Here is a 27,608-nt window from a genome sequence, read left to right as displayed (position 1 = left end):
ATGGCGGCAGATCATCTCAGGACTCTGGAAGAAGCGGGTCGTTTTGCATTAAGCAGCTTCCTGCCAGTTCACTGTCCGAATTGCGTGTGAGTTTTGCCAGAATTTTCCGCAAGATGTCGTTGTGATCTAGCAGTGAAAGTGCGTGTGTTGGAGAGGGAAATGTGATTTTCCTGGAATAGAATATCTCGTATTTTATAAAATATCATTGCATTTGAGTCCCAACAATTTTACATGTAATTTTTAACGTTGGACAATTCATAGGATTAGTCATATTATGAATGATACGACTTTATATACTTTTTCTATTGAGTCTTGATATAATTTTGCGACGTACAGTAGGTAGATTTTTAACTTCGGCAGCAATGTGAAGTCCTAGATCATACATATATATGATCTAGGGTGAAGTCCCGACAGAAAATAATAGAAGTATTCGTTTCTCTGTGAAAATGACGAAAACCGATAATCCGTTCTGCCTAATCGATTTCTGCAATTTGCAGACAATTGAAATATTTCTGTTATGTGTAGGAGATTTCTTTGAGACAGATTTTAATTTGTATCCCTTTAAATAATGATGCTCTATATTCATTTTGAGTAGACAAACCTTGTCAAATTGATGCAACCACAACCCGTGGTGCCCCCTATGAGATGCGTAGGATACCACCACAAAACAAAGGTAAGAAAATGGAGGGAGGTGGTTGGTAGTTGGTGTGGTGTTTGGTGTATAGTCGTGAAGTTTGTGTAGATCACACAAGACGTGTAGTGCAAGTTGTTAACGTGTGAGTGGTGTACATATTATAATTTTCCTTATTGTTTACTCTGTTTTGAATTATTTAAGGAAATAAATCCAAGTAGGTATAGGCGAATCCATTTTGTTGAGAGATTGTAGGATATTAATATTGATGGAGAACACATCACATTTGCCTTTTATTATGGATTGACTTTTGTTATAATTTATGATAAGAACGAAATTATTATTAATGAAATACGGAGCAAGCGGAGCGTAATTTTTCAGATTAATTACATTATTATGTTGGATGTTATAGTGACGCAGTTTTAATGAGTTTTGTTTCTAGGTTAGGTTAAAATAACGAGAGGAAGTCTTTTCATGACCGGCGTAATTATATTTCTTCGACCTGAACTTCATTTAAAGATTATTAATTGCACTGGATATGTTTTCAAAAACTGTAATTCATTCATCTGTAGTGTTATTGTTTTTATTATCGTATCAGCTTGTTTGGAATGTATAGCTTTATTTTTTTTATGGATAGACTTAACTGTGAAGAATTAAAGTATCTTTATATACGGATTACGTTAATGTTTTTCGTACTCTAAAACTATTTAAGTACTGAAGAATTAAGAAGTCACGAAAATGGTATAAAAATTAGGCCTGTGTTTTATTTAACGACGCTCGCAACTGCTGAGATTTTATCAGTGTCGCCGGTGTGCCGGAATTTTGTCCCTCAGGAGTTCTTTTACATGCCAGTAAATCTACTGGCATGAGCCTGTCGCATTTAAGCACACTTAAATATTATCGACCTAGGCTAGGATCGAACCCGCAACCTAGGGCACAGAAGGCTAGCACTCTACCGACTGCGCCACCCAGACCGACTGAAAAAGGTATAGGCATATAATTTAATCAACGTTATCTGAGTACCGGTAGTCTTAGGATCGATAGGCACCAAAAATTGTTAAATAGGCCTAGACTGCCTAAAAGATATTAAAAACTTCATAAAACAGGCACTCAAATAACCCCTGACACTTGAAATAGGCATTAGAAAGTAAACAACAATAAATTTAAGTCTACTTAAGCCACTTAGTATAATTTAAAGGGAAAATTTCAGTTTACGGATACCTTACTGGCAATAATTTATTATCTTAAAATACTAAAAAGAGCAGATTTATCTGTGTTGGTCGAATGCGCATCATCATACTTACGAAAAGGCACTTTTCAGTGCCGATAATTTATTTTGTGTGTACAAGATTAAAATTTTGGAGTAAGAGGGAAAGTAAGGTATCTGAAATTTATCCCATTTTTTTCTATGCTCTCTGGGTGAAGCAATATCTTTTGTCGCTGAGAATGCTTTTGTGTCTTGAAAATGAACACATGGGTATGGGTCTATGTTTGAATGAAGTAGGCCTAATGTTATCTGATTCCAAATTGGGGACTGTTCCACTGTGTCCCTGCATTAGAAATACTTAGTTTGCAGTTGTAGTGACTGAAGATTTTGAATCTAAGTTTTTCCCTGCTACTGTTGCTATTTTTCTTTACATTTGTATAGACTATGCATTGCTGTGATTTTGTGTTGAGCAAGATGACCTTTTTCTCACATTTTATCTGAACGAAATTCATCCGCCTAAAAATACACTGTTGGGTAACCAGGCAGTGGCAACGTGGTTACCAAAAATCTACTGTGAATTAAGCACAGCTTACCTCTTTAGGGCAGACTTGACAGTAAATAACACGTCCGTTTGTGGTGCAATTACCATCTCTTTTTTCTTCATGTATATTGTCTAAGAAGGACTCTTCTGATGTTTTCTCTTGTATTTCTTTACATTTGTGTTACCACGGTGAGGTACAAATGTGTTTACATACCGGTATTTGGTTTCTAATTCAGTTATTCGTACTGTAAACAAATGTCCACAAATTTAGTGTCAACGCCAATTTCGCACTGAAATAAGGTGGAAAGTTGCTGTGAAAATGGGGTCTGCCAGAGAGGAGCGGGTAGGCAGGATTGCTCCGTCGAGATGGAAGGGTTAGCACATCTAACTTCCGTGCGTTTTCATAATGATCACAAAGAAAATAAAGCTTTCGTAAGGTTGAATCAGTGACAGGTTAGTTTAGCCTTTTGGCATGCGTATATACTCATAATTGCCTAAGAATGTCACTACCCCACTCAAACCCTCTCTTCCATGCTATCCCATAATGTCGTTAGGACGGTGGGTCCTTGCTGTTGGCCTTCCTTTGTTATCGCTATTGTAAAGATTTCCCCTTAGGCTAATTATTATTACAGATCACAGAGCAAAACCGGTTTTCCTATAGCATGCGACACTAATTGCGTTTTTCTAAGTTCTACAGTGCGGGAATGTGACAGGTTAGGCTTTTAGTAGGCCTACGCCTAATCTGTGACTGGTTAGGTTAGTTTAGTCTTTTAGTTTGCCTAGCAGATACGGATCTGTGACAGGTTAGGCTGATTTAGACTTTTGGTATGCCTTGAATATATTATGTGAAGTGAAATATGCGTTTCACGTTCATTTTGAAGTGTTCTGCCTCTTTATTTCACTTGTTAATGATAATGACTTTTAGGTTACCCAACACCGATCAATTCTTTCGAATTCTTTGGTATTTTGTTATATGTTTTCAAGCAAAGTGACGTCATGTATGAATTTTTGACATTCAAAACTACCTACCCTCTGAAAATTAGACCACTTTTTCCGTCAAAAAACCTTCAGTGTGGTGTGCTATAGAAAACCCCAAAACTGGACAATGTTAACTATGCATATGCAATTTATGCAAATATCCTAGCTTTTTTTTCTTTTAGCAATATCAGTTCTTGAAAATCTTTTTTATACCGTAAACTCAATAAAATAGGCTCTAATTCACAAAATAGGCAAATGTAGGCCCTGTAAAATTCAACTATCTGCATTCTGTGCAGATAAAACATACTTTAAACTGGAGAATTAGCACGGTAGCTTTGAACCGTGCCGTTATGTTTACCACCAAATTTAATTAAATACACAATGTCGCCAACATAAGAACATGATGTTGGTGTGTGTTGTTAGAAGGAGAAATTTGTTTTTTTTTTCTCTCTACCTCCTTCGTTCTGAACATTATTGAGAGATAGCACCACTGTTAGCAACAAGGTGTATTTGCGTAAATATTTCGAGTAGATTATGTGGCTTAGATGAGAGGTTTGGGACAGAAACAGTTTTGCTGTAGCACATTCAGTGGGAGTGTGATCCTTACTTGAATTTATTTTCGCATGTACACTGCAGATCAAATGAAGAAGATCCCTTCTTGCTCCGGTTACACACCTTGCATATACGAAGGTTAGGTTTGGTTAGTTTAGGTTTTTATTAACCAACTCCGTGCATGCGCAGACAGGCAAGAAATGTACCTTTTTTGTCATTTCCTTTTCGAAACGTTTCACTATGTCTTGTTAAGTATCCATTTTATCTCGAACTAAAATATCTGTCGCATTTTCTTTTGTTTCATCACAGCCGAATTGGTTTATCTCTTTTGTATCAATGTTTCTAGCCGGTCATGGTCTTTATGACAGTTTTTGTTTCGTAATATTGATAAGCAGTAATATAATGAAAGCGGTGAATAATTTCATGGCCCCAAAAATTTTTTTTTCGTAAAAGGCTAGGTACTTTTTCCCTAGGTCACAAATAAAACGGCAACGCGGTCATAATTAAGTACTTAGTGCTTTGGCGAACATTAACCGGAAATTTATCTTCCGTCATTTGAATGATATTCCGTGAAACACACCTTTTTTTCCTCTTCATTTCATTGTGATAACCTACTTTAAGATCTTGCTACATCTGTATTTTTTTTTAATTCATTCAAAACACCGCTGTTTTACTACATAAACCTTGCACTTGACTGACTAATGGAGTGATTTATTTAAGAATATAGTCGCGAATTTCACTACCACCATTTCGATTGACTTTTGTTTGACATGGCTCGGTACGGTCCGGTGACTGGTGGCCAACGAATAAAGTCCACTATCGACATTGCTCTACCATGCATATTATCCAGTTGTTCCAAAACATATTAAAAACCTATGAAATAGACAAATAGAGCAAAATCCTAGCACTAGTGGTGAGTAAGTTAGGTACGCAATATCTAGGCTGAATTACTTGTCGAACAGAATGGTCAGTTTATATTAATTCTGGATATAATTTCATTTATTTATTTATTTAATAATAACATATACATAAAAAAACGCTACATGAAAGTACCCCGAAAGAGCAAAGCTCGTGTTCAGGGACAGTTCCGTTTTGATAGAAAGACTTGAAAATGACATACAATTTTACATTGTTCACCAACCATGCCTATTTTTTCTGAATTAAGATTTAAAATTCTGATTACACAGATTATACATACTGGTAATTCACAAAAATAGAAATCTCTACTGTTTCTAAAATAAAATCTAAAATTCTTGCACTAAGATCACATTCTTAAGAAGAGTAGATAGAAACATACATAAATATACATACTTTGTGGACAAAACACTTAAGAAAAAAGGTCACATAAAGATGATGATAATAATAAAGTTAGTAATAATAATACTAGTAATAACTGAGTGTAAAAAGAGACGATGTTGAAATTGGTGATAGATTAATAGGCTGTTAAGTTATTATTAGTAGTAGTATAATTAGTACAGGTCATGTTGATATAGTAACAAAGATAAGATAGAAAAAATATACTTAGGATAGAAATAAACTTGTTTTACAATACGTAGTACATATTATAAAACAGGGAAGTCTGTCATATAAATTTTTTAATTCTGGATCTGAAAATGTCATTGCTTAAAGTAGTCAATTCTGGATGAAATTTTATTATCGAATTATATAGACGTGGACCATAATTTGTACTGTGTAGTAAAGCAGCGTATGTGAAACATTCAGGTTCAACTAAATTAAGAATTTCATTTCGTCTTGTATTATGAGCATGTGGCTGACCTACAAATTTAATTCTATTTTTATGATAGAATTTCATTAAAGAGTATTTATAAATTTGGTCAGTTCTAAAAACATTCAATGCGGAAAGGATGAAATTTGTTGGATAATCCAGTCACCTTTTCAAACAAATTTTGATTATACGTTTTTGCAACATAATTAGAGAAAGAAGAGCCTACATAACCATGTCAGCTGATTTAGTTACCTGTTTGGCAAACATTATCAAAGGTAATCTTAATTTGTTATTCATGACGATCAATAGATAATAATGTGACTATAGTACAATAGACAGAAGTGAAGTACTTGGGAAAATAAAATTTCACAGCCACCTTTCACCACAAGTTTTTCAGTATTTCCCAGAAAATCAAATCTTAGTTCCTTTGGATTGCAGCAGCTGTGAGACAGACCTACAAGGAGAATTTAAACCTGAGAAGTCAGAACTGCTGTCACAGGGCAGTTAATAGGAAGTAGGAGAAATATGGAAAACTGTCAAGATAATTAATTCGAGAGTCCAACTTCCAATCCCAGAGCTGTGAGTTCGAATCCAACTTGAGAAATGCGCTTCAAAGAGTGTTGTTGCTGATCAGTGTCCATTACAGTGCGTTAAGTTATTAGGCCTACAGTTGACAAAGGGACTACCACACAGTGGCGAAGGGGAAACGGGGAGCTTTGTGGGGGCTTATACTTCAGACAGCAACAAAATAAATTAAGTGTGAGAAAAAGAGAAAAATTTCAGCCAAGCCGACATCCAACTACCAATCAGAATGTTGCAGCTAGCTAAACAAAAAACAAAGCTCATCAAAGCAAACATTATTGGCACAACAAAGCAGCTCTTTGCCTAAATATACATCACAGTTATCTATGCTATACAGCAGATATACCATGGAATTCACTTAGCAGTTCTGGAATTTCCTAGATAAATGTTGCAGTTGTGGCTTTTACCATTCAACAATTAAAAGAATCTGACATAACTTGAAAAACTGTCTCATAGGGGATTTAGACCTAAATGATGCCTGTGACCGTCATGTGGCAAATTTCCTTATTGACAAACTGTGAATAAAGACGAGTTGGGAAAACGTTTTTGTTTGTTTGCTTGTAGGGTCTTACAGAAAACTTAACATTTCACCATTGCTCACATTGTAAACAATGCTTTTAAGAGTATTATAGCCGGAAGAAGGTATTGAACATAAATTTCGAGTTCTGTTTTCAGATTCTGCATTCTACACGTGGTGAGCTGCTTCAGCTCTGAAAACATTTTATCCCACAGTAATTACTTGTTAATAGGGTATCAAAAGTCATACGGGAACAATTTTGTGAAATAAGTAGGCCTACTTTGATTTTTAGAACCAAGAACATATTGTAAAAGCCCCTGGGAAAGTTAATGCTTACAGGGAAATGCTCCCAGAACCAATTCTTTTCTACTGGGGTGTGTGCATTGATGCTGCTCTCTTATTATGACAGTAATAGAGAAGTTGTTACGATGATGTTTGGCAGTTCAATGTTCATAGAACATTTTCACAAATAAAACATTGTAGAGGAACTTGAATTTAATAAAAGAGCTTTTCAAAATCTACCTCAGGAAAGACAGAAAGTAGAAAAATGTGGTTTTTCCCTTTATGAGTCTCTTTCAGTCCTTCAGAAAGTGTAAAGTGAACTTAAGTATGCCCTTCTAAATACGCAGAAATATTGAGTGAAAAACTATTCTGTTTCACAAAGAAATTGTGATTTTTAAATTTTATTCTCTGTGAACAAATACCGCAGGGTGACAATGTACATGCATGGAAATACTGTTCTATCACATCCATAGATGTTGAAAGGCCCTTCTCTGCATACAAACTCATAAACGTCGTAAATTTAGTCCTGAACATGTAGAGAAAATGATCATTGTATGTACTGTATGCTGGAAATCAAATCACAGCCATCAGGAAGAACATTTAATATGTCTAGATATCACAGGCATAAATATCTAGTGTATATTTGTAGTAACATTTTAGTGCATATTTTGACTCTTTTAAGCGCACATAAATCCATTGTCTATAAATCACTATTCATATACACAAAAATCATTGCCTGGAGGAGCCACCAGCATAGCTCAGTCGGCAGAGGCATTTGCCTGCTCCTCCGGAGTTGTGCTGTGGCGTAGGTTCAATTCCCGCTTGGGTTGATAACATGAGTTTCTTCCGAGGTTTTCCCCAACTGTAAGACAAATGTGAGATTGTGTGTGGAATTCTTGGCCTCATCTCTCTATCACCAATTCCATTGACGCTAAATAATCTAGTAATTGATACAGCGTCATTAAATAACCAACCAAAAAAAAAAATAATGCACTCAGTTGGGTTCTTTAAGAGAATTATGTTTTGTACAAGACAAGCAAGAAGAAAGCTAGGATCTGTATGTTTTTAGCCTTATGAATTGTGCTGGAAAGTTAACGGCAATATTTTCTGGTGCTATCTTCATTTATTATTAATATTAGTAAGTTGGTATAGTTCCTTGTTCTAGTGTGATGACTTGACATTGAGGTGATATTTCATCTATCCAGTGTGAGGGTTGTTGTGAATATTTAGCTAATTTTAATTGCAGAGAATATTTCTTACAATACGTAATATCGCTATTAAAAGTACAATCTAAGAGGTGGATTCCAAAGTGTCTTATCTCTCTCTTTTTTTAAACTGAAGGTAATTTCAGAATTATTGTTCCACCTTCTATGAACGGGATATAAACATATTGTATAATGCTGAAAAGTTCATTACATGCAATAATGAATATTAGATTCATTCCAAACTGTCGTAAGTATTCTGTTTATTATTTCCAAAATGATCTAAGTCGGCATTCAATATAGACTATAGGCTACACAAAACTTGTAGTGTTGGCTAGGACGGACATGATATCCATAGAATATGAGTGAAATTAATATTGAAGAATAGAGTGATACAGTCTCGAAGAGGACGTAAGAGAATAAGAAGTGAGTTTGATGGGTGCAAAAATCGCCGTTAGTAAGCTTGTGCGAGAAATAGCTCAGATGCAGGAAGGAAACCCATCATAACCTGCTCTCATAAAGAAGCGCATGCTTGTAATGCCAGTAATTTGACAAATGATGACATAAACAGGCATTTCCCATATTTATTATGCGTTTAATTTCCTTCCAGTATCATTTATATTTGTTACTGTTGCTCCAAGATATTTAAATTTTTCCACCTCTTCAAAGGATAAACTTCTAATTTTTATATTTTCATTTCTTACAATATTTTCGTCATGAGACATAATCATATACTTTGTCTTTTCGGAATTTACTTCCAAACCTATCTCTCTACTTGCTTCAAGTAAAATTCCCATGTTTTCTCTAATAGTTTGTGGATTTTCTCCTAACATATTGATGTCATCCACATAAACAAGGAGCTGATGTAACCTGTTCAATTCGAAACCCTCTCTGTTATCCTGGACTTTCCTAATAGCATATTCTTGAGCGAAGTTAAAAAGTAAAGGTGATAGTGCACCTCCTTGCTTTAGCTCGCGGTGAATTGGAAAGGCATAGACACAAACTAGTCTGTACGGACTCTGCTGTATGTTTCACTGAGACACAAATAAATTCAACTATCTAATGAAATAAAATATGCAGGAACTAGGGGCATGAAATTTGTTTCATGACTTTTTGTCATCCTTCTCCTAACTTGCCAACTTGACTTAGGCCAGTTTGGACTCCACCTCTTCAGTTTTTAATAAATACTGTAATCATGTTTGATGAAGTTGCAGGTGACAAGTTGAACTCTGTGCGCTTGCACCAGGCTCGGGTGAGGGATGACAAGCGGCTGCCACGTGCTGACATAGCGCCGTGCGACTCTGAGAGGTGAGCTGACTGTAGAGCGGAGTGTGGCAGTGGTGCTCCATTGCTGTTGGCTGCTTCTTGCCTGCAGGACCGGCATGGAGGGCAGCGAGGACGTGTACGAGTTCAAGAGTGGCAAGGATGCCTCGCCTGATACGGGAGACAAGAAGGAGCCCCCCGCAGACTGTAACAGCCCCACGCGCCAGGAGAGCCCCGTGGAGCAGGGCGGCAAGCGTAACTTTGCAGAGGTGGGCGAGGGGGCCGACGAAGGGGACGAGGAGAACAAGCGCAAGAAGCGCAAGGACTCCGACAGCAGCAAAGAGAACGCTCGGAACGGTGGCGGCACCTCGGGAAGGTTTGGGGGCGGCAGAAACGGCGCGTCTGAAAAGTGTACTAAGGTGACCGGCAACCAAAAGAACGGTGGAGGTGCAGCTGCCAAGAATGCGGCCAATGGCTCCGACCGCAGGAGCCCCAGCAGTGGCACCGGCAGCAACAGTCCCAAGCTGGCCTCTGCCACCGCGTCGACCTGTAGCGGCGGAGGCAGTGCCGGCGGAAAGGGCACGGAGAGTGATGGCGAGGGCGAAGAGAGCCGAGGAGGGAAGGGAGGCGGCAGTGGGCCAGAGCCTCCGGGCCCAAACCCCGCCGCGTGGACAGGAGGCCCCAAAGTGCCCCCGCTGAAGATAGTGATCCCACAGCAGAGTGCGTCCCTGGAGCAGGAGCAGGGGAACCGCAACGGCAAGAATGGCGCCGCGCGCCACCACCAAGCCTTGCCCTACGTCGTGGCGTCGTCTGACGCGAACACAGACAAGGAGCCACCGGCGTCTGGCGGCGGGCCGAGCCCCTCTGAGCCGACTGGAGCCGGCAGCGGGGGTGGTGGTGCCGCAAAGAGTGACGAGAAGAAAGACTCCGGGGCCGGGCCCCTCATGTCAGAAGAGCAGCGGTCGACTCACCACCAGCGGGTACTGCGCAGTTCGCACCGGTCGGGTGGGGGCACCTCGGCATCCGCTAACGTGGCAGCCACGACTGCTGCCGTCTCGTCTTCTAGCTCTCTGTCCACGGCCTCCGCCTCGGTCTCCGGCAGTTCTGCTCCTTCCCCCGCGGCTTCTGGGGCTAGTAGTGGAGGTGCGGTGGATCGGGGGTCCAACAACTCGTCTCCCAGCCAGAGTCAGTCTCCGTCACTGGCCGAGTGCGCAGCTCCTCCGGCAAGTGTCGAGACCAGCAGTGTGGCCGGTGCGGCCAAGTCGGCGTCGCCTGCAAACACGTCGATGGCGCCCACTCCCGAGGAGAAGGTGGTGGAGCCGGCCGAGCAGCCGGGACAGCAACCCCAGCCCGCCCCTCCGCAGCCGCCTCCAGTGGACCTGCACCCCAGGAAGCGGAAGATGAAGCAGAGCAAGGAGAGTCAGGCTGCTGCTGCCTCGACTTCCACTGCCGAGCCCTCAGACTCTGCAAGCACCACGACCGAAGTGCACCCCCACGACCAGCCCATCACCAACTGCTACCAGCTGTTCCTCAACATCAGAAAGCAGGTGCTACTTAGTTTTATTATCTGTTACATTTATATTTTCTAAATCAATATGCATGCACCAGACGAGACAAATGCACTTTATGCTATCCTGCTCATGCTCAGTTGGCCAGTAGTGGTAAGACTCGCATCATGCACGTTGTTTTAAGGTAGGAACCCGCAATATTTTTGTCACTGATTCTACAGTATTCCACAAACTTCAGAATGTGTCATTGCTGCTGGGGTGACACTTTGTCCTATAGTTGCTGGATACGAGGAATTGTACTGTAACATATTAAAAAATAACAAAATTGAGACAATGGAAAACGAAAATAATACCATAATACAATACAATATTTACAGATTGGAATACGACATAATTAACTCACTTCGTGCAGATAGGCTAGTTAAGAGGGAAAATGTAAGGAAAAATAAAAAAATGGAATGCAATGAAATGATAAAAAACGAAATTTAATTAAATACCAGACAGAAAAGCTATGATAATAAATTCATCAGGTGATCAAGGGAGTGTAGCCAGGCGTTTGACAATAAAGTCATTTGACCTCTTGCACTCCAATATTTTTCAAAGATATTGTCATGGTCAGCCACCGAAGCACAGATTTTGAGGTGTTCCGAATCCATTTCTTGGTTTGAGTTGCACAATGGGCAGTTAGGGGACTGATATATTCCAATTCTATGCAGGTGTTTGGCCAAACAATCATGGCCTGTTGCCAATCTAAATGCAGCTACAGATGATTTTCGTGGTAAATCGGGAATTAACTGTGGATTATGATGCAGAGAGTTCCATTTTTTCCCTTGTGATTGTGTTATCAAATTTTGTTTGTTGAAGTCTAAGTATGTAGATTTAATCAATCTTTTCACAGAGTAATACGTAGATTTAGTAACAGGTCTGTAAGTAGCAGTGCTGCCCTTCTTTGCTAAAGCATCCACATTCTCGTTTCCCAGGATTCCACAATGGGATGGTATCCATTGGAATACAATTCTTTTATTGAGTGATATATATATATATATATATATATATATATATATATATATATATATATATATATATATATATATATAGAGTTCATAAAACTGTGGCAGAGTGCAATTGCCAAGAATCCTCTGGACACACAAATCACAATGTGACAAAATCACTATTATCTGTTATAGCAATTTTTCCAGAGCCGTGACGGCTAAACACTACATTACACCCCACCTCTACTCCCCACCATCTCAAAATAAACCGGGAGAGTGGTGTGAAGACTGCTCGAGACATTTTGATTGTAATTGCATGCCATATCAAATCATGCCCAGTTGGAAGAATTTGATTGTCCTGAATCCTTACAGAGCTCTTTTTTGCATACATATAGTCAGCCATTTGAAATGTCGAATCATGTACACTATACAGAGTGTGCTGTTGTTCCTTTCATCATCATCGTCCTTGCAGGTATTAGGCCTAGTGGCCTGTTACGGTCTCCATCTTTTCAGGAGGCGTCCCAAAGATCGTCTTCCATGTGGTATGTAGCGGAGAATTTGTCTTGGGAGTCTGGAACGGTCCATTCTATTGACATGGTTAAGCCATTTTTGTCTATAGTGGTTGAGATGTTCATAAACAGGTGTAATTTTCAATTCTTTTGTAATTAGTTCATTCCTTTTGTGGTCATGCAAGCTGTAGCCGGCAGTCCTCCTTACAAATCTCATTTCCGTAATTGTTCCTTTAGGAATCGATAAATATAATCGAAATATATGACATATTTAACGTTACCGCGATTTTACAGAATATCAATACCATCTATTTAATTTGTTGTTTGCACTAATAGTCATTGCTCCTTATATTAAACGTGTGCTTGAACAGATTCATATTCAGGCATCATGTTAATCATACTGCTTGAGCAGTGCCCAACATAGAACATAGTAATCATTTGTAACTGAGCAGAATGGCATTTGCTTACGAAACAACAAATATTTTTTATGCTACAAGTAGGCCTAAAAAAGAAATATGAGTTGACTAAGATATTAGGAATCAATTTTAAACAGTCTTGTCACGAATCCCTATTGTGTGTTGCAGATTGAACGCCGTCGCAAAGGTTTGTTCCCTGTACAGCCAAAGCCACCACAGGGTTTTAAGGATTACCTCATGAACCGATGCACGTACGTACTAGCTGGGAATGCGTCCTCTAGACTGTCTGTCCCTGTGGTGTCACCACCGCAGAACCTGCAGGGTGCCATGAAGGATTTGTTTGGTGAACAAGAAAAGGAGCGTTACCGTCTGAGAATGCAGGTACATGTAGGTGCTGCTGATGTACCTAGGATTATAAGTTAAATCTTCTAATTTAAGTATAAAGTGGCGTGGGAAGTATTAAAACTCTGCAGAGCAAGAACTGAAGAAGCAGTTAAGAAGCACGTACATTGGACCTTAACCAGCCTGAGGCATTAGCAAATCAAGTGCAAAAACTTCAATAAACAATGGACTAGTTGGGAACATCAGAAAAATGGGCAAAACTCTTGTTAAAGCCCAACCGAGCTCTCACAAAGTCTCTCCTGCATCTGAACAGAAGAAAACTTAAGACCAGTTCAGTATGGACATGGGCATTTGGGAAAACGAAGCTCTTTCAGGAAAGAGACTGGTGCAGATTCACCAGTGTAAGGAAATAGTGCATCCCTTCATGTTATAATAAAGATACAGTTAATTCTTATTCACTACAATGCGTAATGTAATTTATTTAAACATGTCTATTACAGGGGTTGTTTTAGTCAGAAAAAGGAGACAGAAATTTGATAGAAATCATTGCTTATCATTCAAATGTTGGTTTAGACAATAGTAACATTTACGTATTACTCTGTGAAAAGATTTATTAAATCTACATACTTAGACATCAACAAACAAAATTTGATAACACAATCTCAAGGGGAAAAAATGGAACTCTCTGCATCATAATCCACAGTTAATTTCCGATTTACCACGAAAATCGTCTTTAGCTGCATATAGATTGGCAACAGGCCATGACTGTTTGGCCAAACACCTGCATAGAATTGGAATATATCAGTCCCCTAACTGCCCATTGTGCAACTCAAACCAAGAAATGGATTCGGAACACCTCAAAATCTGTGCTTCAGTGGCTGGCCATGATAATATCTTTGAAAAATATTGGAGTGCAAGAGGTCAAATGACTTTATTGTCAAACGCCTGGCATTAGAAAACAACAACAACATTTACGTAATAAAAACTGCTTAATTTTCCTCTTACATATAATCATAGGTAGATCTTTGAACTCATATTTTAACTTGTTAAATGATATAGTACTGGAATAATGAAACATTACATCTCTAGCAATCTCATCTGATTTTTAATTGTTTTTATTACTACCATGAGAATGATAAAGCATTACTCTTTGAAAGCTGTATGCCGCTGTTGTACAGTTCCTGAGGTAACTGTATAATTTGTCGACCTGCTGTTGTAATGACAGAAATGTGTTTGCCACAGTATATTCGTCGCCAGCACCTAAATAACAGAGAACTCACTAGTGCCATAAAGCAAGTAACTATTTTATTGAGAGTGGTATACTTGTTAGCAGTATTGCCAGGAGAATGACTTTTCAAGCACCAGCCAGTGCACTTAGGCCAATTATGCTTTTTATAGATAATTCTCGAGAGACATGACATCACAGACTTACCATGGTAATGGAGTAGGCGGGCCTCGTTCATAGCAGCCATATGATTTGTGAGCTGCCAAACTATTCAGTTGCTGCTTAAGGAATAGATCACTTCCAAAGATGGGAATAGAATATCCACCTAGCTGAAAGACTGAGTAAAAATATAATGCGAAGTTAATGAATTTCACCCCACTATGTAAGAGACAGCCTAAGAAGTCTGGTATGTCATTCAAATATTGATTTCTGAACTATCACATAATAGAAATTTGCAAACTTCCTTCTGTTTGTGGGCTGTATGTGTCCTCACTTTATGTCATCAAATTTGAAGAGAGCGGATATAGCACTCCTCGACACTTGTCTGCTCTGAAGAAGCATTACATAATCAAGAAGATAATTACTTCATTGTCAGATCTTGAGCACTAAATACAAGGTTGGTCAAAAGTCTCTTTCCCCAAACACTTTCTTACATTTAATTACATTCAGTTTACATTTGAATACACATTCCTTTACAGATGTTTCTCCACACACAATTCACAATGTTTAGACACTGTTTTACTATGGCAGAACATGACTCACAATTTTCACGAATGACTGTTCGATCATCTGTCACAACCGATGCAGATCCTGCAGTTTCTGAACAAAAACACAAAAACTCTGATCCTCCGTCTTTTCCAGCGGTTCAAAAGAATTGGGATGAAATACTAATCTCTCTTGTTAAGGAGTCCCTTCAGTCATCTTTTTCTTCAGATACAGATCGTGCTCGTTTTTGGCTCTCCAACAAAATGTTTCAGGACCTTGGCTTCATGCAATTCCTTCCCCTAACATCGGTACCCTTATGGATCCCAGGTCCTTTAAAGTTTCCGTGGCTTTACGCCTCGGTTGCAAAATCTGTCACATTCATAAATGTATCTGTGGCAATATTGTAGATTCTTATGGCCACCATGCCTTAAGTTGTGTCATGGGTAAGGGGCGTCTCTCTCGTCATTCATCGCTCAATGACATCATTAAAAGAGCATAAACATCCTCAGGGGTTCCATCCATCTTAGAACCTTCCGGGATCAGCCGTTCAGACGGCAAGAGACCCGATGGTCTGACTCTAGTCCCGTGGCGTGTAGGCAAATCCTTAATTTGGGATTCCACATGTGTGGATACACTGGCCCCTTCAACCTCTAAGACACCAGGATCTGCAGCAGAAAGTGCCGCTGTCAGTAAACACCATAAATATAAACATCTTGCAGATAATTATATTTTTATCCCTTTTGCGGTTGAAATGTTTTGATCATGATGTAGTGAAGCCAAAGCTCTCATCTCCACCATAGGCAGAAGTTTAGTGCAGCTTTCTGGGGACCCTCGAAGCAGTCAATATCTACGTCAGCGCATTGGTATCGCCATTCAGCGCAGTAATGCTACAAGTATTCTGGCATCCTTCCCTGAGTCCTCTTATTTAGATGAATTTTCTTCCTTTAATTATTCAATTTATTTGTATTTTATTATAAAATCACATGGCGTCAGGTCGCGTGATCTGGGTGACCATTCTGTTTTGCCACTATGGCCAATCCATTCATGTAAATGTTGGTTCAAGAAGTCACTTCTACAACAAAATGAGGTGGTGCTTCTTCCTGTTGCCATATCAACTGCATTTCGGCAAAATTAGGGCTCTTTTCAAGACATGACATCAGGAAAACAGTTGACGCACAAACATGGTTATTTATTCAAGTTATGTCATCTGTGTATGTGTACAAGTATGAAACCTAAGAACAAATATTGGGGAAAGTGATTTTTGACCCACTTTGTATGTAGGTCAGGTAACCATTACAAGATATCGTATTAGTCTGCTTCCAGAAGTACCATATGTCATGCAGATTGCTTTTGTCTAGTAGAAAGCTGCTGAAGGACGGTTTGGTTGCAGCACGTGATCGAGAAGGAGAAGCTGGTGCTGTCAGTGGAGCAGGAGATCCTGCGGGTGCACGGCAGGGCTGCCCGGGCACTGGCGAACCAGTCACTCCCATTCTCAGTGTGTACGATCCTCAAGGACGAGGAGGTGTACAACGTGATCACTCCAGAGCAAGAAGAGAAGGACCGCAACGCTCGCTCACGTTACAATGGCCGGTTGTTCCTGAGCTGGCTGCAGGACGTTGATGATAAGTGGGAGAAGATCAAGGTAGAGTGTCACATTGTGAATATCTGACAAAGTTGTTCTGTAATGCTCTTGGCTTTGATCTACTCCAGTTGCTGCCTTGCATCCCAATGCACTTTTCTGGCTGACAGTCTTCATGATGGCTTAACACTTGGTAGGATGGTCTTTGTTAATTGTTTGCCGATTTTGACTTGGGCACTGAGATGATGGCAGTCACATTCTGTGAGATGCGCTGCCAGTCCTGTCCTCTGATGATGTTCTGCAATTAGGTCTTTACTTACTTACTGGCTTTTAAGGAACCCGGAGGTTCATTGCCGCCCTCACATAAGCCCGCCATTGGTCCCTATCCTGAGCAAGGTTAATCCAATCTCTATCATCATATCCCACCTCCCTCAAATTCATTTTAATATTATCTTCCCATATACGTCTCGGCCTTCCCAAAGATCTTTTCCCCTCTGACCTCCCAACTAACACACTATATGCATTTCTGGATTCGCCCATACGTGCTACATGCCCTGCCCATCTCAAACGTCTGGATTTAATGTTCCTAATTATGTCAGGTGAAGGATATAATGCGTGCAGCTCTGCGTTGTGTAACTTTCTCCATTCTCCTGTAACTTCATCCCTTTTAGCCACAAATATTTTCCTAAGAACCTTATTCTCAAAAACTCTCAATCTCCGTTCCTCTCTCGAAGTGAGAGTCCAAGTTTCACAGCCATACAGAACAACCGGTAATATAACTGTTTTATAAATTCTAATTTTCAGATTTTTTGACAGCAGACTGGATGACAAAAGCTTCTCAACCGAATAATAACAGGCAATTAGGACTTTATTCTTTAAAATTGCATTCCATTGCCTATTTTCGCTTTCGGTTATGAAGTGTATATTGTTCTGTGGATTTTTAATTTTGTTGATACTATAGAGCCAATTATTTGCAAAATATTTGTACCTTTTTGGCAAAAAAGTCAGCATGGTGATTGCCAGTCTTGTACCACAATGTGATGGAATTCATTGGAAAAAAAAAATATTTTTCTTGTAAATTTTGTAGAAGTTCTACAGTTTGAATTATTTAATTTATTCTCCAGGTTTGATGTGAAGGTTTCACTTCACGCGATAGAACCTGACAACATAAGACTTCAGTTTGCATGAGAAAAGGATCCAGTTACGAAGCTTAATTGAACTCTTGTCTTGAAGACTCATGCCATACGATATTCAAATTCTCTTAAAATAGCGGACTTGAAATTCATTGCACATTGCACTCAGAGAGTAATATTTCTTATCTTATGGTCAAATTTGGGCGTATAACTCGCAGCAACAATAATGCATACATACATTAATACATACATACAGATATACTAGCATTTTCTAATCTTTTCTATTTTCTGCCTTCCTCTTAGTTTCCACATATATCTTAATGTTGTATATCATTTGATATCTTCTTCTGCTCCGAACTCTTCTCCCATTCACCATTCCTTCCATTGCATCCTTCAGTAGACAGTTTCTTCTCAGCCAGTGATCCAGCCAATTCCTTTTTCTCTTCCTGATCATTCTTTCTTCACCCACTCTTTCTGGCACAGCTTCATTTCTTATTCTGTCTATCCATTTCACACTTCATGCCACACTCCACACAAAGCACTTCACTAGTCTCTTCCTTAGTTCTTTTCCCAGAGGTCAGCAAAGGCTTCCTTTGCCATTGCTATCCTCCTTTTGACTTCCTGGCAGCAGCTCATGTTACTGCTTATAGTTCACCCCAAGTATTTGAACCTGTCTACTTGTTCTACTGCCTCATATAGTATTCGTACGTTTATCTTCTTTATTTTTCTTCTGACAACCATGGTCTTCGTTTTGTTTGCATTTATCTCCATCCCATACCTCTCACAGCTATCATGTAGCTCCATTAGCATGTCCCTTAGTGTCGTCTCCTCTTCTGATAACAACACTGTATCATCAGCAAATCTTGTGCACTTTATTCTTCCTCCTACTATCACCCCTCCCATATTCCGAAAAGAGTTCTTCACTCCAAGTAGATGTTGAACAGGGTAAGTGATAAAGGGCATTCTTATCTTACATTTTCGTACGTAATAATAAAAAACGAACTATCTTTGCATTATAATTTATGGCAGTTTAGATGGGAATTTAAAATATGTATGCAAAACTGAAAAGTCTGTTAAACTGAGACAGTACTGTATTGTAACTTTTATTTCTACTTTTACCACCACGCACCCAATAACAATGTGACTTTTACTTCTAATAATTCACCCTGCAACAATGAGTATTGCACTCAATACAGCAACACAATAGTCGTTATTGCACTCCACACGACGGCAATGACAATACACGTGTATTATTGAGAAGAACAACAATGTACTCCTAATTTGAATTAATGTTCACAATGCACTATGTGCAGAACAAAACTGTCAGTTATCAGTTCGTTCATCTTGGCTAGTTCTTCTAGCTCACTGTTCAAGTTCACTGCACATCGAACTCAGGTCTTCCGGATGCGTCGCATTCGCCTGGACACTGCTACAGTTACAGACTCGCTCAAGTTCACTGCACGTCGAACCCCGGTCTTCCAGATGCTCTCGAAGGCTGGCTTCTTTGCCCGCTCAAAGACTCACTTGTAGACTGACTTCCGAAGACTGATTCTAGCGCTTTTATTTATTACACAATAACTCCTGGAATCTTGGATTCACGTGGCTTACAGATTCTTCGAGAGAGATCCGCGTCTCGATGCTTCCTTCTTCTGCCCATCCACAGTGGCTTTTCTTGCCCCCTTGCTCCGTACCGCAGCTAGTGTCGGGGGTTCGTGTTTCCGTTTCCCCGCACCTTCCTTCTCGTTAGATGCGCGCGCAACTCCCTGACGCGACTAGAACAATCAAGACAGGTGCCATAGTATTAGGATACTATTTACACATCAGCTCCTTTGATTAGTCAGACATGTAGTACTTTGTATAGATGTGGGAGGTGAAGTTGCTGATCCACAGGTAGAATGAACCATCTCTCCTCTTGCAATATTGCCTCTAATTGTCAAACGGCTCGCATTGACGGTAGGAAGAAGTGTTGAATGTAGTTGTGTAATGTAAACAATATCCCCGTGTTCAAATGCTGCAGGAGTCGATGTTGCTGCGCCATCACAATGAAGCGGAGTCGCTGCATGCGGTGCAGCGCATGGACTGGGAGTGGAAGATGAAGGAGCTCGGCATCTGCGAGTTCAAGGCCAAGCCGGTGATAGAGGACCTGCACGTGCCCATGGTGCACGTGAGCGACGACTTCGACCTGCTGCCGGCCTGAGGTGCCAGCTTTGTACGCGTAGTCACTTGTTTGTACATATCTCACTGAATCTGTTGTACATATCGCAAATAAATGTCTAAACAATCGCATTAACCTTCTCATTAGGGTGACCAGACGAAGCATTGCAAAGCAAAGAATGTGTGTGTGTTGCATCTTTCCCTTTGCTGAATTCTCTCAGTCAAAAAGGGTGTTGGCTAACAACAGCACAGAATGACGATATATTTCATATCAGTTCCAACAGTTTTCCTATATAAGAGATAACACGTCGGCATGCGTGTTGGATTGGATTCAAAGCTGACCAACATCCCTAAAGGTACGGTCACACGTCGCTACTCTTGCAGCGATGCAGTACAAAAAACTGCGCAACTCTCGTACTGCGACATGTGAACAACGGTGCAACCCGAAAAGTAGCGGCTGCCGAACCTGCTGCCCGCTACTTTTCCATGCTGCGCGCAGCTTAGAAGTAGCGACGTGTGAACAGGGTTCTCAGGGTTGCAGCCGCAGCATTTTTGATATCGGTTTTGTTGAAACTTTTGCTGCGGTTGCGACCAGTGTTGCCACCCAAATGTGCCAATGATAATTTTATTGTTTGGATGTATTTTAATGTTAGATGTGATGAAAATAAATTATTTGTAACAGTCATTAAATGCACAACACAGTCTGAGCATATTTGCTGACGATACAATTCACTTTTTTAATTTTCCGTAGCGTAGTTTCAAACAGGAGGGTTGCCAACATTGATTACGTGAATATGCTGTTGGTTATCATTTAAGTATACGAGGCGTTTTTAAAAGCTTTATAGTAAAAATAATGCCAATTTCTGAATACTAGTTAGGACAGAAAAGCAAATAATAGATAAGTAAGCTTTCGCATGAGTTTCTTAATAATGCGAACATAACCACAAAATGTATATTGAGAAGTCAACACGGAGATGGAAACCTGCAGCATGACTGCGGCTGCAAAAGTAGCGCCTTGCGTGTGAACAGACTCGCAACCTCGAGTTGCAACTTTTGCTGCATTCGGGTTGCGCAGCACGAAAAGTAGCTTGCAGTACGCTACTTTTGGCTTACGTGTGAACACGACACGCAACTTTTGCAGCTGCAGTACAAAAGTAGCGATGTGTGACCGTACCTTAACACAGTAAAGTTGTGGGTATTATGATGGCATGTGAATGAGAAAAGCATCTTATCAAATAGAAATAAGGCCTGCAATGGAACTGACGCAGTTACATTGTGTTTAGAATAAAACATATTAAGCTGTAAATAACTGACTGTCAGATATAAATAATGGAGGACTTATGGGTAGTCTGTGTTTGTCTGGTGACCCCCACAGTATCATGAGGCGATACAGTCTGCTGGATGTAATGTCGCTGACCTTCTGTGAATCTTAGCGATAACTGTGATATAATGCCTGCCACTAGACAATTGATGTATTGGTGTTGAGGAATGAAACCTAAACTTGGCTTTACACCTTCTTTCATAAAATCGCTTGTGACTGTAACTTCGTTAGAGAGCAGAGCTGCATTTGTAGAACTTTTATTTTAATACGTGATGATCTGTTAATTCTGTTGTTGATCAGAACAAGAACAGTTGAACAGAGATAATGTTTCAGTGAAAAACTTAAAATGCTGCCAGAGAAAGTGAACTAGAAGTCCTTTAAGTGGAAATGAGAAAATTGAAATATGAATGTAGTTTTACATTGTCTGTGAAGTCATATTATAAAATAGAAATTATTATTAAAAGCGTATCTTCTTTTTTTATCTTGTGACTCTGTTTTATGCCCTGACACAAACTCCATCAGGAATTGCAAGTGTTCCTTAAAACAGTGGGAGCGGTTCATATCTGTAACAAATCACCAAGCTTACATTGCATTTTGCACATGATACACTGATCTAAGATGTAGGTGGATGAAACAAACAGATGGATATGTATTTCATGAATTCTTGCTTCTCCATATTTTCTAGCAAGTAGGAACACCCGATTTTCGCAAATGATTTTTTTTCACGAATTTGTGCTGATTGAGTCAGAGAGTTAAAATTTTTGTAGATATGAATGAGACTCATTTTGTAGACTTGCTTACGATTGCGATTTATCATGAACTTTGCTAGTTTTTTTTCTGTTTTTTACGGATTCGGCAATTTTTTTGCGTTGACGCGATTTTCTTTACAAATATCGCCAAATTGTACATTCGTAGATGACGAAATTTCATTATTTTATTTTCAGCAATAAAACATTCGAAATAAATACGAAATTAATGGGTTTTTCTTTCATGTGGAAAGCAATGCCGCACAGTTATTGGAGAATGAAAATCTGGTGACGCATCTGCAGTGCTTAGGTTTGTTACACAGTAACAGACGGAGTTATGGAGGGCACTGACCCCCCAAAATTGTCTGAATTTTTTTTCTACTAACGTTAAAAAATATTGAATTCAAAAGATCTTTTTTGCTTTTGTTTATGACTAAGTGTCTGTTCTTAAATTGATTAATTAATGTCTTCAGATCATTTGTCTGGACTGTAATATTTATTTTAAATTTCTGAATGTATAAGAATTTATATACCTCATTTGAGGTATGGAAGCACTGTAATGTTTATTTTGTAACAGCCTGTACAAGTCTGCAGATTTTCAGGCCACCATTTGGAGAAATAAGAATAACATAATGCACAGCAATGCAGAAAAAAGAAAAGTGATCCCGATATTATGTGTAAACATAAAGACGAGATTAAATAAAATAATTCGAGTTTGCATTTCATAATTATGATATCTTCAGGAAGGTAAACTTTATATTAAAAAGTTTCTGTTAGCACTGTTACGTAGTTTTATTGATGTATGCAAGTGTTTCTGTACAAGAGAGAAAAAGAGTGAGATTGTTTTAAGTTATGCTCTATTATAATTTGTAGTAAACCTACAGTTCAAGCCCTATACAACTCGGTCCGAAACATCGCGGATGTGGATGTAACACTATAAGAAACATGCTCTCGAAAACATCTTTATTAAATAATCATATTTCGGTATACTGTACCACGGTCAAGCTATAACGAGGTAAATGATGTACCCCATAACCTCGTTATATGGGGATTCTATGTTTTGCTTTGCCCCCCCCCCCCCCCCCAAGGAAACGGTTCTCTCTCCGCCTATGCACAGTAACACAATAAGAAGAAATGTATAATCTATATATTTAATTTGAACTGTGGCGGAAAATTTTATGAAAACTATACATCCTGCGAGGTTGTGTGATGTCTCAATCGAAAGCTAATAATATTGCGGGAAAATCTAAATGCTTTGTAGTGAAGTTCATAAAAAGCTTTAAATTTTAAAAAAATTATGTGCGTCCATCGCAAAAAGCGTATATTGTAGGACATCTTGCACTTCATTTCATAGTGTTGTGCAGAGGGCCTTGATTCACATACTGGCTTTAAATATACTTTATCTTCGAGTTCTCTATACAGCTGTGTTAGGTTTTTTGAAGGTCATGAATGGTTTCAGAAATGTGGGGCTTTGTGTATAGGGAAGGCTATGGTTTAAATAATGAAATTACGAACAATAAAACATCGATACAAATCTGGCTTTCAGGTAGTAGCTCCCTGTAAAGCAGGTTTGAATAATTTCAAGGAAAAATTGTCCTGGAGCCGGGTATCGATCCCGAAAAATTGTGACGGTGTCGTGTATAGTTCCTGGGGTAGCTCAGTAGGTAGAGTGTTCACGTGCTAAGCGAAGGGTCCTAAGATCGATGCCCGGCTCTGGAACAATTTTTCCTTGAAATTATTCAATAAAACATAGAGTTTCCTTGAGATGATCACAGATGTAGTTATCGAAGCCTTCTGTACATGTGAGATGTTGACGTCACAATATCATGCTTTTCGAGGTCTCGATGATAATAGTTTGTTCATCTTTCAATTGTCACGTATTTTTTTCGTGTTTCAATATACATGTGTTTTTTATCTGGTGTTACAAAGAAAGTAATAGTTTGTTATGTTGTGAATTTAGTTCTCCTTTAATAGGCCATTATTATGAGTGTAGCTGGTCGACCAAAGTATAAGAGAGTAAAATTAGATTTTATGCTCAAGTAGAAAGCTTAGTATCGCCTCGGGCGATAATTTCCACAAGCACATAAAATCTGTTTACTCTTGTGTGCTATACAATATTTTATCCATTACTGGTATCTAAATTTAATTTTAAATTGTACGCATTTTCTTTGTAATGTGTTATTTGTGATGAAATTATAAATTAATGAATGTACGGATTTTATGGTTGCTAATGTGTTGGTTGTCATGGGAAAAGTTTTTAATTCACAGCAGTGAATAAAGCCATTGTTTAGATTGCTAAGGACGATGAAATGAAGACCAGTTTAGATACCAATCATGGATAAAAGATATTTAGCAGATTTTCAGCAAGAGTATGCAACAAAGACTAAGGAATAATATATTTGATAATTTGGCACCCCAGCGGCCTATTATAATGTGCAAATGAACATAGGTCTAATGTTTTTGATATTCATGTGACACTTTCCTGCATCTAGTGTGTAACCAGCCTTACTAATACTGGGCAAGTCCGTAGAGGAATGAGTGTTTTATTACTGATTTTTTAAAGTCATTTGCACTTACAAATTCAAATTTTTTCTTCACATACAGACTTTTTCACGATTTCCATATTTAAATAACTTTTTCACGCATTACAATAGTTTCATTTGCAGACTTTGATGTATTTTGTTTACAGTGTCCCTACTAATTAATATTTGATTGCTACTTCCAATGCTTAACATGTGCTGAGGAGTTCCTCTCCTGTAGATGTAACAGACAGCAAGACAGCTACCTAAATAGTCACAGGTTAGCAACAGATGCTTTACATAGTGGAGCAAGAATGAACTCAAGGTTGGGTTCCCATCTGCTTGTTTCATGTCGCTCCCTAGTTATCCTGGGATGCTAGAATGTGCCAGAAACTGTATCTCCTTTGTAATAGAGCTGTTTTACATTCTGCGATATCAATATGTTGTCCTTGCATGAAACAGACTTAAACTGCAATATTGCTAGCAATAATTCTACAGTCCACATGGAATTAATGCTGTTAAATTAATTTAAAGTTGTTGGATAATTTTGTAATTTACTAATAGCAATAGTGTAAACATAATAGATTTGTAACTATCTCAAGCATAGTTATTTGACACACACAGTTATGCAAGTGAAACATAATTCTTATTACATGTGCCCTTTACTATTGTTAATAATGTTAGTGATGTGCCTACAGAAGCCTCTCCTGTCCATTTCCTAATCTCAACTTTACACTATACATCTTGTTTTACTAATGAGACAATAGAAACTGGGCCAACTCACCATGAGTGCTTGTTCGAGTGTTCACGGTGGAAGAAACTGTCTCATGTTTTGCCCATCCATGAATTTGGGGAGCTACAATAGGTAGTCCAGTTTCGTAAACCAGCTATACCAGCTGGAGGAATCGTCATACTAACTATACATTACCTCTGTACTGGTTGGATGATCGTTCACCTATGCTCAAGCAGCTGTCATGCCACAGATTGCATTTGTATCATATTCGGAGATGCAGTTCAGAAATTCATGCTTCAGCTACTTGTTCGGTATGAGTAAAGGCTGGTTCACAATAAACCGGGAACTGAAACGACGAGAACAGAAATAATGTTAAAATAAATGTATTTAAATGTGAGCATTCATAATAGTTAATTGTGAGTGCTCATATTTAAATACATTTATTTTAACAATATTTCCATTCTCGTTCTCGTTACCGTTTCCATTCCCGTTTCATCCTAGAACATTTTCCACAACAATCTCACTGGTTCTTGTCATGACGATGTCCAATCCATTTCAGGTGCACTTTTAATTCAGAGTACATTTTGAGGTTCTTTGTCGTTAAATGTCTTGATAATTTGATTACCCTCTTCTCCAGTTACAGAATCCTTTGTTACGTATCACTGTCCAGTCCTTAAGGGTATATGTACATGAATGACCACAAATATTCTCAGAAAATGCAGGCTCTAAATTTCTAAAATTTTATAAGGAAATGAACTCGCAATTGGACAAAAATTACAAGTTACCACAACAAGACTTATTAGAACCTAAATATCTGACAAAACTATAAAAAAGGTTACTAATAATGTTTTTAAGAATTCACTTTTTACTCTTAAGTTAAATTTTCCAAAATTTGAACATTTTCACACATATTATTTCATAACTCCACAACTATTGGAGATAGAATTCTGAAATTTTGTACAGTGATTTAACATGCATTTATGCAAAAGGTAGACTACAATAATGCCCATTTTTTTGAAAATACAAAAAATTTGGTCACAAAACATTATGTAAATTTTAATATATTTTATATAGAACTAATAAAGAATTAATTGTATTAAAATAAACAACTCTACATGTCTGAGAGTAGTCTACTTTTCAGAAATAAGTGTTTATTACATGCAGGAAAAATATTAAAGATGTCAGACAGACCATAGCAATGTTATGGTTACCAAATGATGTAACTGCAGAATTTTTTTGTTTTTGTTTTTCATACTTTTAAGTTTTATCATAAAACTGGTTTGAAAAATATTATTAGTAATCTTTTTTATACTTTTATCATATATTTAAGTTCTAATAAGTCTTGTTGTAGTACCTTGTAATTTTTGTCCAATTGTGAGTTCATTTTCTTATAAAATTTTAGAAATTTAGAGCCTGCATTTTCTGATAATATTTGTGGTCGTCCACGTACATATACCCTTAACTTCAACATTTGTTTCTGGTGTGGTGCATGAGAATATGTTTCTGCTAATAATTGTACTGTGATGAAACAAGAATGGGTTCGAGATTTTGACGAAAACAGTCATTTTCAGCACCTTGTCACTGTAAGAGTAATATTTGACATCCATAGTCTCCTCTGGCTGCTCCTAATCAGGTAGAGTACTAGTTCCTGACAAGGCTGGAAGTACTTCAAGCAAGAATGGTGGGTAGCGAGTACAGCTTCTGACAGATTGTGAACAACTTAATAGTTCACTGGAATTTTTCATTCAAAATGTAGTCTGCTAGCAAGAAATTGGTTCACATGTTGTTAAATCTGCACCGGTGATAATGTAATGTTAACTCATACCGAAACCTGTAATACAAATGGTAACAAACTTTGGATCTTGAGCAAGACTGAAAACCGGTACATACAGCATCACTACTATACACCTTGAGAGATTAGATCGAGAAAGTTCATTTGGAATCATTATGCAGTAAAAGCATAATTGTAAATAATTAGCCTATAAATAATTTTTTTTTCTTTCAGAGACTGTGTCGTGTTTGCAACAATCTTTCAAATCTTTTTACTTTCTCAGTATATGAAATATGAAAATAAAATATTGTGATACAAAAATCGATTTCAAGATTATGCACCGTTTTCTGCATCGCTAATAACTGAGAAAAAAAGATACCTTTTCTCTTAACCTACTGGACGAATTTCGTTCATTATTCAGTATCTGAGGTGACCAGCAGAAATTGTGTGTATTAAACAGTTTTACTGAAATGA

The 27,608-nt window shown here is 38.4% G+C and overlaps 1 protein-coding gene across 7 annotated transcripts; it reads left to right on the top strand.

Moving 5' to 3' along the window:
- Positions 1-98: 98 nt before the first annotated feature.
- On the top strand, positions 99-21,833 carry LOC138706774 (ankyrin repeat domain-containing protein 11). Of its 7 annotated transcripts, none has more exons than XM_069836448.1 (6): positions 100-673; positions 9,433-9,526; positions 9,594-11,028; positions 13,075-13,287; positions 16,569-16,820; positions 19,908-21,833. In XM_069836448.1, exons 1-6 carry the CDS (start codon positions 646-648, stop codon positions 20,085-20,087), a joined length of 2,202 nt encoding a protein of 733 aa, XP_069692549.1. In that variant the 5' UTR covers positions 100-645; the 3' UTR covers positions 20,088-21,833. The 7 variants fall into 7 exon arrangements, with proteins under 7 accessions (XP_069692555.1, XP_069692549.1, XP_069692548.1 ...); XM_069836447.1 differs by having other exon boundaries at positions 9,427-9,526; XM_069836452.1 differs by lacking the exon at positions 100-673 and adding an exon at positions 676-776.
- Positions 21,834-27,608: the final 5,775 nt, after the last annotated feature.

Source organism: Periplaneta americana, chromosome 9 (assembly GCF_040183065.1).
Source record: "Periplaneta americana isolate PAMFEO1 chromosome 9, P.americana_PAMFEO1_priV1, whole genome shotgun sequence".
Classification (NCBI taxonomy): Eukaryota; Metazoa; Arthropoda; class Insecta; order Blattodea; family Blattidae; genus Periplaneta; species Periplaneta americana.
The sequence above is the reverse complement of the archived record's forward strand: the minus strand, read 5'-3'. Positions and strand labels throughout refer to the sequence as shown.